The sequence below is a fragment of the Anomaloglossus baeobatrachus genome, chromosome 3 (assembly GCF_048569485.1).
Source record: "Anomaloglossus baeobatrachus isolate aAnoBae1 chromosome 3, aAnoBae1.hap1, whole genome shotgun sequence".
Lineage (NCBI taxonomy): Eukaryota > Metazoa > Chordata > Amphibia > Anura > Aromobatidae > Anomaloglossus > Anomaloglossus baeobatrachus.
Window position 1 is genome coordinate 433528750 of NC_134355.1, and position 16590 is coordinate 433545339.

General features: G+C 44.8%; 1 protein-coding gene across 4 annotated transcripts in view; it reads right to left on the bottom strand.

The window, feature by feature from the left end:
* Positions 1-16590, bottom strand: part of PDE6D (phosphodiesterase 6D) — a 91984-nt gene that overhangs the window by 17878 nt on the left and 57516 nt on the right. For all 4 annotated transcript variants that reach the window (XM_075340405.1, XM_075340402.1, XM_075340403.1 and 1 more), the window contains exon 3: positions 13106-13194. In XM_075340405.1, the coding sequence (XP_075196520.1) occupies positions 13106-13194 (89 nt within the window). The remainder of the gene's footprint in view (positions 1-13105; positions 13195-16590) is intronic.

Here is a 16590-nt window from a genome sequence, read left to right on the forward strand (position 1 = left end):
AAACATATGCTGTCTGTCTATAAATCAGGTTCTTCCTCTGTATATAAAAAAAAAGAAGAAAGGATTCTTAGATCAGCTACATAAATTGAGCCTACAAACAATATGGTTCCACAGATAAACAAAAGTTAAACTATGCAACAATACCTCAGTCTAATAGAAAAGTCTCCTCCATCAGCCGTGTCGCTCCACATATTTCCATACCCGCTTGCCTCTCTCTCCCCGTTAAGTCATCAATCACACACCTCCGGCCCCCTCCCACAGCACTACTCAAAGTCCACTTCGCCACGTAAAAAACTAGTTTTAACTTTTACTCCCCAAACGTTCCATTCACTGCAAGCACACCAGTAACTGGTCCAACATTGCATCCTGCACTAGTGCCCCATCCATGGCTGCCAGATTTTGTAAAACTTTCTCAGTGTTTTTCTTTTTAAATAAACTCCCCTTTCCAATCTAATGACATTATTTAATTTATTTTTAAGTTCTGGTAATGTTGGTGGTAGAGGATCTAACCAACGGTATACCAGTATCTTCCTTGCTTGATACAGGATACGTGCTATTCCCAGGGCTGTTGGAGAGTCCAGGCCTACTCCTCCCTCCCACAGACTCAACAAACATAGACGAGGCGATGGTTGTATTGTGATATGATATATTTGGTCTAGGAGTTCCAGGGTTTGTTTCCAGAAATCACCAATGTGTCCACACTCCCACATAACATGCATCAAATTGGCATCATCCTGTCCACACCTAACACATTGTGCATTTGGTCTAAGTCCCATCCTGAATAAATAGGCTGGGAGCTTTATATACCCTGTGGATGAGATATATTTGAGAAAGTCTTTGGCACTCAGAGACCGCCAGTTTAGGGACCTGTTCTAAAATGTCGGACCACTGGTCTTCCGTCAGGGGACCAACGTCCCGTTCCCATTTACTTTTAACAGTCAGTGGGTATGTCTCCAGATGGGCAGGTAGTAATCTTTTGTATAGTTCAGAAATAAGACCTTTAGAGGACTCAGATGTAAGTAGCATATGTAATGTTTGATTATGTGTCACTGTGTTTGTCCTCCTCTGTCTTTCCAGTGCGTGCCTCAGCTGTAAGTACTGATAAAAGAAGAAGACATGTGGAAGGTGAAACTCCGTTCTCAATTGCTCAAAAAACTTTTAAGAACATTATTTTGTAGTACTTGTGACACTAAATTGATCCTTTTATATTCCCATCCTTTGAACCCCACTAATTTTTTAATTTCTGGCAAATCCGGGTTCCGCCACAGTGACCAGAACTCCGTAGGCCCATTTATCTTCAAAAGAAACTTACCTCTGTCCCATACCCTAAATATCATAGCCAACGTGGGATATCGTACCCCATTTATCTGTCTTTGTCTCACATCCAACTGGCAACCCGGATATTTCCATACCGATCCCTCTCTCACTATATCACCACTATTATCACACGCTCCTTCTTTGCCCCAACCCCTAGGATGTTGCATCTGGGAGACTATATAGTATATATATGGGTTTGGTACCGCCAGTCCTCCCTCCTCCTTTCCCCGCTGTAGCACTTCCAGTCGAATCCTAGCCCGTTTTTTCTTCCAGATAAGTTCCCGGAATAATGTATTAATTTTTGCAAAAAATTCCCTACGTATCCACACTGGAGAGTTATGTATAAGATATAGTAATTGTGGCATCATTACCATTTTGATTAAGTTGCATCTACCGATATTTGATAGCGGCAAGCGACACCAGGTGTGTACCTTTGCTCTGAACCGCTGCAACAGGGGTTCCAGATTTAGGGTCTGGAAATCCTTCGGATTTGGGCTGTTACTCCCAGATACTTAAACTCTCGGACCACAGGAACCGGTATTTGCAAGTCCGAGAAACCCACCGGGAGAGGGTCTATCAGCATTAAAGCTGATTTGGACCAATTAATCCGAAGGCCAGACCTCCGCCCAAATTCTTGAATGATATCCATTGCCGGCAAAATCGAGGAATGTACCCTGTCTAAAAATATAAAAGTAGGTCATGTGCGTATAATGATATCTTCTGCTCCACTGCTCCACACCTAAATCCCGTTATCTCCTTGGACTTCCGTATTGCAACTGCCAATGGCTCCACTGCAGTAGCAAATAGCAAGGGCGATAGCGGGCACCCCTGTCTAGTACCTCTTCCAAGAGGAAAAGACTCAGAGACCCTGCCATTAGCCCCAACCGTCGCCACCGGTGACTCATATAGCAGCTTCACCCAATTTATAAATCTGTGTCCAAAACCCATTTTCCGAAGTACCGCCCACAAATACCCCCATTCTAAGCTATTGAACGCCTTAGCGGCGTCTAAGGACAAAATTGGCCTTTCTCTTGGCTTCTCAGAACTATGCTGAATCCCCAAGTATAATTTTTTAAGATTCATAGATGTGGCTCTACACGGAATAAATCCTGTTTGATCATTCTGTATAATAGATGAGATGACTCGGGACATCCTATTGGCGAGCACCTTGGCCAGTAATTTAACATCTGTTGGTAGTAGAGAGATTGGGCGGTATGAGTCCGGGATCTCTGGATCTTTTCCGGGTTTTAATATTAAGACTATTAAAGCTTCCCTCATAGAAGGCGGGAGGACCCTCTGCCTTTCAGCTTCTTCAAATACTTTAAGTTGTTTAGGTAGCAGTAAGGGTGCATACGTTTTATAAAACTCGCCAGGCAGGCCATCCGTTCCCGGAGCTTTTTCATTTTGCGTCTGGCCAAGCGCTTCCTCTAATTCTTCCAACAGGATGTCTCGAGCCAACAAATCCTTTTCTTCGTCGGCTAGTGTGGGGAGAGAGCATCCAAATATTGCTCTCTTAGTCTCCGTAAGGTCACAGTCTGATGTGTATAGTCGCATATAATACCTCTTTATCTCCCTCACTATATCCTCACTTTCCGTTACAAGGTCAGCCGACTCCATCTTCAGCCTATTTATATATGAAGATCCTTCCTGCGCCCTAATGACTGTGGCTAGTAGGTGCCCTACTCCCTCCCCCTCTATGAAATATTTCTGTTTGAGGAAGTAACGTTTATTTGCTGCCACCGACATGAGATTTTCTTTGAGTGACGTTTGTGCCTTCTCTAGAGTGTTTTTCGTTTCCTCTGTCGGGTTGAGCACCACTGCAGCCTCCGCAACAGATACTTCCTGAATCAGACTTTGGGTGTAGCGTCTGTTTTGGTTTTTACGTATGCATATTTCTCTGATATAGATGCCCCTCACCACGGCTTTCATAGAGTCCCAGACTATATGTGATGGTGCGGAGCACTCATTAAGTTGGAAATATTCTAAAATAGTATCATGCAAAGATCCCCCTATAAGCTGGATCCAGAAGGGATTAAGTTTCCAGATAGGCCTAGACAGGGTGAGGGGCTTTCCCCATGAAAGTGTAACATGGAGTGGTGAGTGATCAGATACGCTTCTAGGTAGATAGGCCACCGTTTGTACATATGAGGTCAGAAGTGTGTTCCCAATAGCCAGGTCAATCCGTGACATAGTGTGATGGGAGCTAGAGTAGCAGGAAAACTGTTTGGATGTGGGGTTTTGGACGCGCCAAAGGTCTACCAAACCCAGCTCTGTCAGCAATCTAGCAAATGAAATTGAGGCTGCGTCCTCTATGTTCCCCGAATGTAGCTTATCTAGATAAGGATGTAAATATGTGTTAAAATCTCCTCAATCAAAAGAGTTGGCGCAGGGGGCAAGGAGTCTAAAACAGACAAGATTATTTTTACTGGTTCGACTGAGTACGGTGGAGGAATGTATACTGCAACCAGAATAAATTGTATACCATACAGTGTGCAAAGCAAACAAACAAATCTGCCCCCAGGGTAAACCACTGATTTTGTACAGGAGAACGGGATGGATTTGTGCACCAACACACCGACACCCCGTGCATGGGTTGAGTATGTGGAATAATATTCATGTGTGATCCATCCCTTCCTCAGCCAATGAACATTATCTCTTACCATGTGGGTCTCAGATAAACATAGAATATCCGGGAGAAACTTTTGCAAATGAGTAAATATAGCACACCTCTTATTCGCATACCTGAGGCCCTTAACATTCCACGCTACAATATTAAGTGATGTCGCCATAAGAGCAGGTTAAAAAATAATAAACCGGAGCATACTCCATTCCTGTGGGAGAGAAGCAATCTCCACCAATTCCTGTTAGCATTAGCTTGAGCGACACAACTGAGGTACACCACACCCCACATATTAATTGCAAAATACAACAATAAAACGAAAAAAAAACAAGGCGGGAAATAAAGCCCTGCACACCAGTACACAGCGCCCCCGCCCTCAAAAACAAGTGTAACTTGCACATTTCTCTCAGATAGAGAGAATCAGGGCTAGAAAACTCGCCCAGAGTCCATGCAAGGAGAAGGGTCCACAGCTTTTTCCCGTAACGAGTGTCCACAGTGAACCGGTCATCTCCCGCCCTGGATCCAAAATTAAATGATCGGTAGTAATTATACCAGCATAGCATCTCAGACAATAAGAAACAGCAGCACCTGGCAGTAGAAAGGGTGATCTTCAAGTATTCTTCCTCCTCATGGACCTCTCATTAATATCCAGCCAAGACAGCGCCATGCTGTATCAAAAAAGTGAGTTTCTCCATTCACCGCAATTCGCAGTCTAGCAAGATACATCATGGAGTATGGCACTTGTAATCCGCGCAGGCGTAGTTTAATCTCAAGAAATTGCGCCCTTTTACGTTGTACCTCCATGGAAAAATCAGGGAAAATAGAGATCTTCCTCCCATTAATAGCAAGCTCCTTAATATCTCTGGATCTGCACAGAATAGCATCCCAGTCTTTAAAATGCAGGAGTTTAAGCAAGATAGGACGTGGGGGTGCTCCTGGCGGGGGGGGGGAGGAGGCACGTGTAGGGATCCTGTGCACTCTCTCAATAGCAAAGAATGGAGATAAAACATCTTTGCCAAAGGTGTCCATAGCCATTTTTCAAAAAAGCCCAGGGAGTCATTCCCTTCTGCTCTCTCCGGGACCCTCACCAGGCGCAGATTACTTCTACGGGAGCGGTTCTCTAAATCGTCCACCTTGTTCAGCAGTGTTGTGATATTTTGCGTGGCTTTTCCCAGCTCCCGTGTCATTGGTGGCAACTTATGCTCTGCTGCACTCACATGTTCTTCTAGCTCCCCCACTCTGGTAGTCACCCCCTGCAGCTTATGTTTGATACAGGCTATATCCAAAGTGACAGTTCCCATTTGGTTACTTAAAGTGGCCAGTGTGGTGTTGCAAGCATTAACTGCTGCCAGGATTTCTCCCAGTGTGGGTTCAGCTTCAGCGGGGACAGACCCAGGCTGCTCCATATCTCCCCCTCCCCCACCTTCAATCACAGGCCCAGGCGTCTGTATTTGCTGAGCTACTAAACAAACAGGGCTCAGATTACTCACTGGATCCTCCACATTATGTTCAGTGTCTCTCACAGATTTCTCACCGGAAGACATATCAGGAACAGGAGCCACTCTGGCATATCTCTCCAGTCTGCTCACAGCCCCCACTGCTCCACTACAGGACGGCCTGGTTTTTGCTGGTGCTCTCTTGGCCACTGCAGGGACACATTCCTGTGCGTCTTTATCCTTATCTTTCTTCCTGATACGGATCGGCATGGTGCTAGTATCCTCCCCTCTCCAGATGCCTGGGTGAATATTGCAGCCTTCCAGGTTAGTTATGCCTATTAACAGGGCCGGTATTCAGGATTTTGAGCGGATCCAGGCAGGAGCTCTCCTGTGCTGCTTCCTCCCTACATGAGGTCCAGGCCACGCCCCCCTGTATATATGATTCTCTTAGTGTTATCCATTTTTATGAGATCTTCACAGGTGTTCGTTACAAATTAGTCTCAAATTAGGCATCTGCAACCTTATTCTTTCAATGTAAAAATATATTTAAAGAAGTGGTTCACCCATATTTTTTATTTTCTAGAGCGATATGTTGAGAAACAATGTTTCTCTCAAATACCTTATGTTGGCAATAGTGCCTGTGAGAGTCGCTATTGCAGACTGCTGTTCCCCATGCCTGACCCCCGGGCTCCATGACCTCAGGGATCCGGTGACGTCACGTCAAGTGCCTGTTACATCGCGGCTGACCGCAGTGTCCGTGAGTAATGGGCTGTGGGCAGTGTTTCACCGCTCGTCACAGCCCATCAGCTCCCTCCTCCCTCACAGCAAAGCGCTGCAAGCAGGAGACATGCTGGGCTGTGACGAGTGGTGAAACACCGCCCACAGTTCAGTGACTAAGGAAGACCGGGGCCGGCCGCGGTGATGTGAAGTGATCCCCAACTTGACGTGACATCACCGGATCCCCGAGGTCACGGAGCCCGGGGGTCACAGAGCGGGGAACAGCGGTCCGCAATAGCACCTCTAACAGGCATTATTGCCAACATAAGGTATTTGAGAGCAACATTGTTTCTCAATATAATATCGATCTAGAAAATAAAAAATATGGGTGAACCACCCCTTTAAAGGGAACCAAACATCAGCATTTTCCTATATAAGGTGCAGCCAGTGCAGTACTGGCACTATCAGGCACATTGTGTACATACCATTAGTGGGCAGCTAGGGTGTTTAGGCTGTGAAATTCAACTTTATAAAGTTTGAAAATTCATGCACTTTTTGATTGACGTGTGCACCTCGCTGCTAATGTCCGGGCGGGTTATGCACGTATATCCCCACCCCCTGTTCCTCCCTCTCACTGGCTGTATGTAAATTTCTAATCTTCAGTTACACGGCATCTGAGTTAGCGCCTGCGCATAGTGCTCATCTCTGGCGCCATGTTTCTGAAGCCCACAGTATTATGGTGCATGAGAGGGCGGTGCCTGAGAGGGCGGCGCATGCGCCCTCACATCTTCAGATCTGTTGTGACTGCGGGAGCGCGTGCGGTCACAACAGGACAATGTGCCTGATAGTGCCAGTACTGCACTGGCTGCACCTTATATACCAAAATCCTGATGTTTGGTTCCCTTTAAAGACCTGCAAGGAAAAAAGACATATGGACCGAATGCAGATAACATGACAGACAATTATTAGAAAGGATATAAATGGATATACATCAAAAATAACATTGAACCAATGTAGATGAATAAATATACAGTAAATGTTTTCTAGTTAAAATTAGTATTCTAAAGTGTAAATGTAAAATGAATGCTGCCTCTCTTCTCTCTACACAAATTGGTTTATTGACCAGTTCTACACTGTAAAAAGTGAAGGAATGTAGGTTTATATTATGAACATCAAACGAGCAACAATGTAGAGGTTTAGCACCACCCACTTATTGAAAACTCCACTTAGGCAACAATGATACTGAAGCATTCAGGATAGGACTATGAAGTGGTGTGCTGCAATAAGCAAAGTTTCATGTAACATCAGAAAAAAAGAAAAGAAGCAGCCGCACTCACCATTTATGTCCAAGTGTCTTTTGTTGAAGATCCATAAAATCACTGGGAAGCGGGGTGCATCAGGACGACGGCTGTTTCACGCGTGTCAAGCACGAAACGGCCGTCGTCCCGATGCACCCCGCTCCCCCTTACCTGCATCCCGTTCCCCGGTGATTTTATGGATTTTCAATAAAGGACACTGACATAAATTGTGACTGCAGCTGCTTCTTTTCATTTTTTTTCTAATGTATTGTGAACATCAACAAAAGGTTTTTCTGCATCCGATATACCAGGAACCTTATTGAGTGCATCATATACATGTTCAGCAATGCGGGGGGTTTTTTACATTTAAATGTAGTTCATCCAACAACGAACACTCCATCACATAAACAATGCATCTTGGTTTCAGTTAAAGAGATCCTGTCTACATGATTTTGTAATGTACAGTAAAGACATGGCTGCATTGGTGCTGTAATACTGATTACATTGATACCTTTGGTGAAGAAATCCACTTTGCAGTTCTTTAATCAGCATTTGAAGTGGTCTGCTATTTAGATTTCTGTGCACAGGAGCTGGAATGTACACTGGGTCTTCTCCTCCCTGTCTATGATTCCCGATTCCCTCTGCTAATCTGTGAATGACAAGTCACTGCTGAGATATCAAACAGAGGAGGCAGGTCATTCATAGACCAGAGGCAAGCGGAGGAGTTGGGGGAATCACAGACAAGGAGAAGACCCCATGTACAGTCCAGCCCCTGTGCACCAAAACTTCAAGTAGTTACTGGTGAAGAAATCGAGTTTGTTGTTCTTTTTTTATATCTTTGTTGATCTGTACTACAGCACCATTACAGCCATGTCATTACATTGCAAAATTGTGCTGGCAAGTTCCCTATAGTGACATTTTTTTATTTCAGTTTTTTAGGGCCATTCATGGAATTACAGTTAGGTACAGAAATATTTGGACAGTGACTCAAGTTTTGGCATTTAGCTGTTTAACCAAAACATATTTTAGATACAGTTACATAATAAATATGAGCTTAAAAGGGCAGGCACTCAGCTTTAATTTGAGGGTATTTACATCCTAAATGGAGTAAGGGTTTAAGATTTACAAGCTATGTAGCTGCCTCTATTTCAAGGGACCAAAGGTAATTGGACAATTATCTCAAAAGCTCTTTAATGGGCTATTTCCTCGTCAATCCATCATCAATTAAGCAGGTAAAAGGTCTGGAGCTGATTCTAGGTTTGGCATTTGCATTTGGAAGCAGTTGCTGTGAACTCACAACATACAATCAAAGGAGCTCTGAATGGAAGATAAATTGACCATTATTAGGCTGAAAAAAAAAAGAAGAGATCCATCAGAGAAATAGCAGAAATGTTACGAGTGGCCAAATCAACAAGTTTAGTACATTATGCAAAAAACAGAGCGCACTAGTGAGCTTGGGAACACAAAATGGCCTTAACACCAAAGAACGACAACAGTAGTGGATGATCACAGAATCCTTTCAGGAATAAGAAATACCTCTTCAAAACATCCAACCAAGTGAATAACACTCTCCAGTGAGTGTTTCAGTATCTAAGTCTTCTATAAAGAGATGCCTTCATGAGAGCAAATACCAAGGATTCACAAAAAGGTGCAAAACCAATAATCAGCCTTAAAAATAGAAAGTACAGATTAGAATTTGAAAAAAAAAACAAAAACAAAAACAACATCTAAAGAAGCCAGCCCAGTTCTGGAAAAACAATCTTTGGACAAGTGAAACTAAGATCAACCTTACCTGTACCAGATTGAACGGAAGAACGTATGGAGAATGCTTTGAAACGCCAATGGTCCAAAGCATACCACAATTTCTGTAAAACATGGTGGAGGCAGTGTAATGGCATGGCTTCCAATGGCACTAGGTAACTTGTGTTTATTGATTAGTGATGAGCAGTTGGATGCTCGGATGGGGGCAACATGATTACCCAAGTATAATGGAAATAAATTGGGAACTCGACCATTTTTCCAAAAGGTTTTGGGGGAAATATGCTCAAGTTCCCCACTGACTTCTATTATACTCAACTACTGGAACGGCACACATCCGAGCACCCAACTGGTCGTTACAAGTACCGAGCACCAGAGCATGGTAGTGCTCACTCATCACTATTTATGATGTGACTAAAGAAAAAAGCAGCCAGATGACTTCTGAAGTGTACAGGGCTATAATCTCTGCTTAGATGAAACAGTGATTCACATTACAGATGGTCAATAATCCAAAACATATAAGCAACTCGGGATTTTTTTTTGAGGCAAAAAAGTGGAATATTCTGCCATGGCCGAGTCAATCACCAGATCTCAACACCATCGAGCTTGTAATTCACATGCTTAAAAAGGGAACCTGTCACCAGATATGTCCCCTATAAGTTGAGGCCATCACCATTAAGTTCTTATATACAGCATTCTAGAATACTGTATATAAGTGGCCAGACCGATTTGTATAACGTAAAAAACAGCTTTTATTATACTCACCTGTGGCATGCTCCGGTCCAATGGGCATTGCTGGTCTCGGTCTAGTGCCTCCTATCTTCTTGCAATCGGGGTTCCCTCCTTCTTGCTTTGTGTGAATGACGCGTCCTATGTCATCCACACAGAGTACACTGTTTCGCGCCCTCGCTCGCGCACTTCTCTCTATCCTGCTGCGGGCAGATCAAAGTACTGTAAAACATAGGTGCAGGGAAAGCTCAAACAACGTCCACGAATGCGCACTACACTACTTTGATCTGCTGTCAGTAGGGTAGAGAGAAGTGCGTGTGCACAATGGAGGACTCTGTGTGGATGACTTAGGACGAGTCATTCACACGAAGCAGAGAAAAAAAAAAAGACAGCAATCGCAAGAAGATCGGAGGCGCCGGACCAAGACTAGCGATGCCGGACCAAGACCAGCGAGCATAATAAAAGATGTTATGTTATGAAGATCAGCATGGGCACTTATATACAGCATTCTAGAATGCTGTATATAAAGAGCTTACTGGTGGTGGTCACAGTTTATAGAGGACAAATCTGGTGACAGGTTCCCTTTAAAGAAGTGTGAGGGGGTACTTACTCAGCTTGCTTCTTAGTTGCATTGAGGTAGGCATGGCAGCATAATTTATGTCAAAACCAGGAAGATTTATTTATAGTTGGGGATGGGCGATCTTGACCTTTAAAGATCGGGGATCGTGTACACGATCCCGATCACGAGCTTTCCTGGGAGGCTTATGTTACAAATCAGGTACAGATCGGGTCCAGGGGCTGTAAAAAAATTATGATCATACTTACAGGTCCCGTGACGCATCCCGCAGACTGTCTCCTGGCCACTGCTTCCGCGTTCGATCATTGATGTGCCGCCAATAACCAGCACTGACTTACATATCCTTCAATGACATCATAGCCAAGTGACCAGTCTGGTGTGAATGTTGTACAGACATTGGCTTACAGACTGGTCACATGACTATGACGTCATCAAAGGTCCTTTTAAGTGAACTTTGTCACTGTGCGAGTGTCGCATCACGGCGCACAATCTCCCCGCAGGAGTGGACAGCTGCATATATTTCCATGCAGCTGAAGCTTTCCTGTCCGGAGATTGTCAGGCTGTGCGGGGTGATGCCAATGTGAGACTGCATGAGTCATACCCTCAGCGTCAGCTCTGCTACACGCTCTGTACAGAGCGATGTAGCAGAGCTGACAATGCTCTCTGATTCTCACTGTGTATAGACTGTCTTTACAGAGTGATGAAGCAGAGTTGACATTTCTGTCCCTGTGGATTACGTCAGACTAAGGGTACCTTCACACTTAGCGATGCAGCAGCGATCCGACCAGCGATCTGACCTGGTCAGGATCGCTGCTGCATCGCTACATGGTCGCTGGTGAGCTGTCAAACAGGCAGATCTCACCAGCGACCAGTGAACAGCCCCCAGCCAGCAGCGACGTGCAAGCGACGCTGCGCTTGCACGGAGCTGCCGTCTGGAAGCTGCGGAGACTGGTAACTAAGGTAAACATCGGGTATGGTTACCCGATGTTTACGTTAGTTACCAGCGCACAGCTGTGTGTGCAGGGAGCCGCGCACACTGAGCGCTGGCTCCTTGCTCTCCTACCATAGCTACAGTACACATCGGGTTAATTAACCCGATGTGTACAGCAGCTACATGTGCAGAGAGCCGGAGCCGGCAGCACAGGCAGCGTGAGAGCTGCAGAGGCTCGTAACTAAGGTAAATATCGGGTAACCACCTTGGTTACCCGATGTTTATCTTGGATACAGCTTACCTCAGCTGTCAGATGCCGGCTCCTGCTCCCTGCTCGCTTCATTTGTCGCTCTCTCGCTGTCACACACAGCGATCTGTGTGTCACAGCGGGAGAGCGGCTTTGAAGAAAACGAACCAGGGCTGTGTGTAACAAGCAGCGATCTCGCAGCAGGGGCCAGATCGCTGCTCATTGTCACACACAGCGAGATCGCTAATGAGGTCACTGCTGCGTCACAAAAAGCGTGACTCAGCAGCGATCTCGGCAGCGAGCTCGCTGTGTGTGAAGCACCCCTAAGGTTTTTTTTATAATAAAGATAGAGTCTCTAAATGTTTTTTTTTTGTTTTATTTCTAATAAAAAAAAAGGTTTTTTTTACTGTTTACTAGAAATTCATGGTGGCTATGTCTAATTTGGCGTGACACCATGAATTACGTAGTTTCATAATTTTTTAGTACCATCTGAGAACACAAAGCTGCTATTAACCCTTTATTACCCAGCGTATCACCACATTAGGGCCACTGGACGAGCCGGGTAAAGCGCCTGGAAATGGCGCTAAGAAACAATGCGCCATTTTCAGGGTTCATTTTCAGGCAGACTGCCGAGAATCCCAGCCCCCAGGCTTTACTTGACTTGTGATCAAAATATGGTGGAAACCCACGCGTTTTTTTTTAAAATTATTTGTTTAAATAATTAAAAAAAAAAATTAATGGGCTTCCCTGTATTTTGATTACCAGCCAAGGTAAAGCCAGGCAGATGGGGGGTAGCAGCTCGTAGCCGTCTGCTTTATCTGTTCGGAGACTCAAAAATACCGCATAGAGCTACGTCTTTTTTTATATATATACTGTATATTATGTGCCAATAACGATGAGCAGGTCTGTATCTACCTGTCTATCTACATAGATATATTTGGTGTTGCTGTGTTTGTAAAAGATCCAAGCTATCAAAATATAAAATTAAATAACCAATATGGTAAACACTGTAAAAAAAAAAAAAAAAAAAAAATTATTCTAAAACACCAGATTTTAAGTTTTTTTGCATGCTGAACCAATCCTAAAAAATGGAATAAAAAGCTATCAAAAAGTCTTATGTACCCCAAAATGGTATTAATAAAAAAAAAAAAAATGTCAGCTTCCCACACACAAAAAAAGTCTTCACAAAGCTTCACTGATGAAAACATAAGTGTTACTAGTCTTAAACGATCATGAATCTAACTAATTTTATTATTTGCAAAATTTTCAATTTTTTTCCACAAAAAAAAAAATAAAAAATAAGAAGCTATACAAGTATAGCCTTAATTGTAGTGGCTTGGAGAATCATATTACTAGGTTATTTTTATCACACAGAGTCTAAGAAATCCAATTAATAATGTCTGCAGCTTATATAGTGAAATCTGGTGAGATTAGATGGCAAGAACAACACTTTAATAGGACATACTGAAACATACCTTCATGTTCAACTCCTGGAAATGACAAATCTTCTGCTCCTTGCCACATAGTCTTCCCCGTTTCACCGTCGCGGAGAATCATGGAATTTCTAATAAGGTTAAGGAATACAACCTTCCGTGGCCTAGAACACAAACGCAATCAGCCATGCATACATTACCGACTCTGAAGAACAGATCTAGTTTAATGATGAGCAAGTTTCAAAATACTCAGATTCGCAATACTCCTAACGAGTACTGTCTAATACTCGCGTATGCATGCCAAATAGTGTGTGCAGTGCAATGGGGATACTCGCAATGTAACGAGTAACCCACACTATTTCTGCGAGTAGTACGGCATTCGGGTTACTCGTTACATTGCAAGTATTACCCATTGACTTGCATTGCCCACAGTATTCGGAATGCATACGCGAGTATTAGGCAGTACTCGTTACGAGTATCACGAATCTGAGTATTTAGAAATTCGCTCATCATTAATCTAGCTGTGCTAACGTGCAACAAATACTATATATCCAAAAAATATGTACATTTGCTATAGTCTACAGGACATCCACATGCCCTTTTTCAGTCTATGGACAGCCCTTGCCGCTATGAGACAACAGCTTAAAAAGGTTTATTTTTTAACCAGCAATCATTGACCACACCAATCCTGAACCCTGGATCCTATCCTCCACTAAAAAGGTGATGTCTGCCACTAAGTACTTTCTAATGTAGTTAAATGGAGATGTCTTACACATTGACGTTGTCTCCATCCACCACTGACTGATCCATAATTTTACTAGTTCCTCAAAGTGTTTTAGCAAGTCCAGAATTCTGTACGATTGCAAATTCTTGTGTAGTTTGCTGCATTGTTGAAGAGAAAACAATAAAAAAAAAAAAAAAAAAAAAAGCCAGCTACGGGGAAAACCAGTTGCCTGGGCCGATTTTTCAAGACTGACCCGATTGACAGGTGTCTCTATAGCTATAAGCTGGTCACCTAAACGTAGCTGGAATAGAAGACACCAGCAGATACCCGACAAAATGATTGAAACAATGAGACCAATTTTGATCTTATACCAGATTTTCTCTGAAATGGCGCGGCGGCAAAGAAGCAGCCTATGTTAGATTTATACTGCCTGTGGTTGTGGTAACAGGAATCATCAAACAGGATACTTTAATGCAATGCATATCCCGATAAGTAATGTATTGCACCCAAGTTATTTCAGTGGGGTTTGGCTCGTAATGTGAATGTACACACTTTGGAGTGGCGACTAGGCGCTGACAGCATAGCTGAGGCGTTATCGGCTAATGGGATTTAAACAGCTTAAGTTTTCTTCATCCTGACTAGAGGCAGGGACCACTATTATTAGCAACTTCACACATAGCAGGACGTTGTTACATCATATGTGAACTCCTCACAATAATTAGGGTCACACAAATGCAATATTCTTTGTCGAGTACCGAAATCAGGTTTCCAGCTTAAATCCCAAAAGAAGGGAATTTTGTTACTTACCGTAAATTCCTTTTCTTCTAGCTCCAATTGGGAGACCCAGACGATTGGGTGTATAGCTACTGCCTCCGGAGGCCACACAAAGTATTACACTAAAAAGTGTAAGGCCCCTCCCCTTCTGCGTATACACCCCCCGTGGGATCACGGGCTGCTTCAGTTTTAGTGCAAAAGCAAGAAGGAGGAAAGCCAATAACTGGTTAAACAAATTCAATCCGAAGGAACATCGGAGAACTGAAACCATTCAACATGAACAACATGTGTACCCGAACAACCAAAAAACCCGAAGGAACAGGGGCGGGTGCTCCCAATTGGAGCTAGAAGAAAAGGAATTTACGGTAAGTAACAAAATTCCCTTCTTCTTCGGCGCTCCATTGGGAGACCCAGACGATTGGGACGTCCAAAAGCAGTCCCTGGGTGGGTAAATTAATACCTCAAGCTTGGACTGTAAAAACAGCCCTTCCCTACATGGAGGCAACCGCCGCCTGCAGGACTCTTCTACTTAGGCTGGCATCCGCCTAAGCCTAGGCATGCACCTGATAACGCTTGGTGAAGGTGTGCAGACTCGTCCAGGTAGCCGCCTGGCACACCTGCTGAGCCGTAGCCTGGTGCCGTAATGCCCAGGACGCACCCACGGCTCTGGTAGAATGGGCCTTCAGCCCTGATGGAACCGGAAGCCCAGCAGAACGGTAGGCTTCAAGGATTGGTTCCTTGATCCATCGAGCCAGGGTGGATTTGGCAGCCTGCGACCCCTTGCGCTGACCAGTGACAAGGACAAAAAGTGCATCCGATCGGCGCAGGGGCGCCGTGCGGGAAATGTAGATTCTGAGTGCTCTTCACCAGATCCAACAATGCAAATCCATTTCATATCGATGAAATGGACAAGAACAAAAGGAAGGTAAGGAGATATCCTGATTGTGATGAAAAGGGAATACCACCTTAGGGAGAAAAACTCCGGAATCGGGCGCAGCACTACGTTGTCTTGGTGAAACACCAGGAAGGGAGCTTTGGATGACCGCGCTGCTAGCTCGGACACTCTCCGAAGGGACGTGACCGCTACCAGAAAGGCCACTTTCTGTGAAAGTCGAGAAAGTGAAACATCCCTCAGAGGCTCGAATGGCGGCTTCTGGAGAGCAATTAGTACCCTGGTCAGATCCCATGGGTCTAACGGCCTCAGTACGGAGGGACAATGTGACAAACCCCCTGCAGGAACGTGCGTACCTGAGGAAGTCGTGCTAGCCGCTTCTGAAAAAATACAGACAGCGCTGGAACTTATCCTTTAAGGGAGCCGAGCAACAAACCTGTTTCCCAACCCGATTGCAGGAAGGAAAGACAAGTAGGCAATGCAAATGGCCAGGGAGACAGTCCCTGAACAGAGCACTAAAGTAAGAATATCTTCCACGTCCAGTGGTAGAACTTGGCAGACGTCGGCTTCCTAGCCCGTCACATAGTGGCAATGACGTCATGAGATAATCCTGAAGACGCTAGGATCCAGGACTCAATGGCCACCCAGTCAGGTTTAGGGCCGTAGGATTCAGATGGAAAAAACGGCCCTTGGGACAGTAAGTTTGTCCGGTCTGGTAGTGCCCACGGCTGGCCGACTGTGAGATGCCACAGATCCGGGTACCACGACCTCCTCTGCCAGTCTGGGGCGACGAGGAGGGCGCGGCGGCAATCGGCGCTGATCTTGCGTAGCACTCTGGGCAACAGTGCCAGAGGGGGAAACACATAGGGTAGCTGGAACTGCGACCCATCCTAAACTAAGGCGCCTGCCGCCAGAGCTCGTTGATCGTAAGACCACACCATGAAACTCGTGACCTTGGTGTTGTGCCTAGACGCCATTAGGTCGACGTCCGGCCTCCCCCGAAGGCCCCAGATTTCCTGAAACCCGTCCGGGTGCAGAGACCATTCCCCTGCGTCCATACCCTGGCGACTGAGGAAGTCTGCTTCCCAGTTTTCTACGCCCGGGATGTGAACTGCGGATATGGTGGATGCTCTGTCT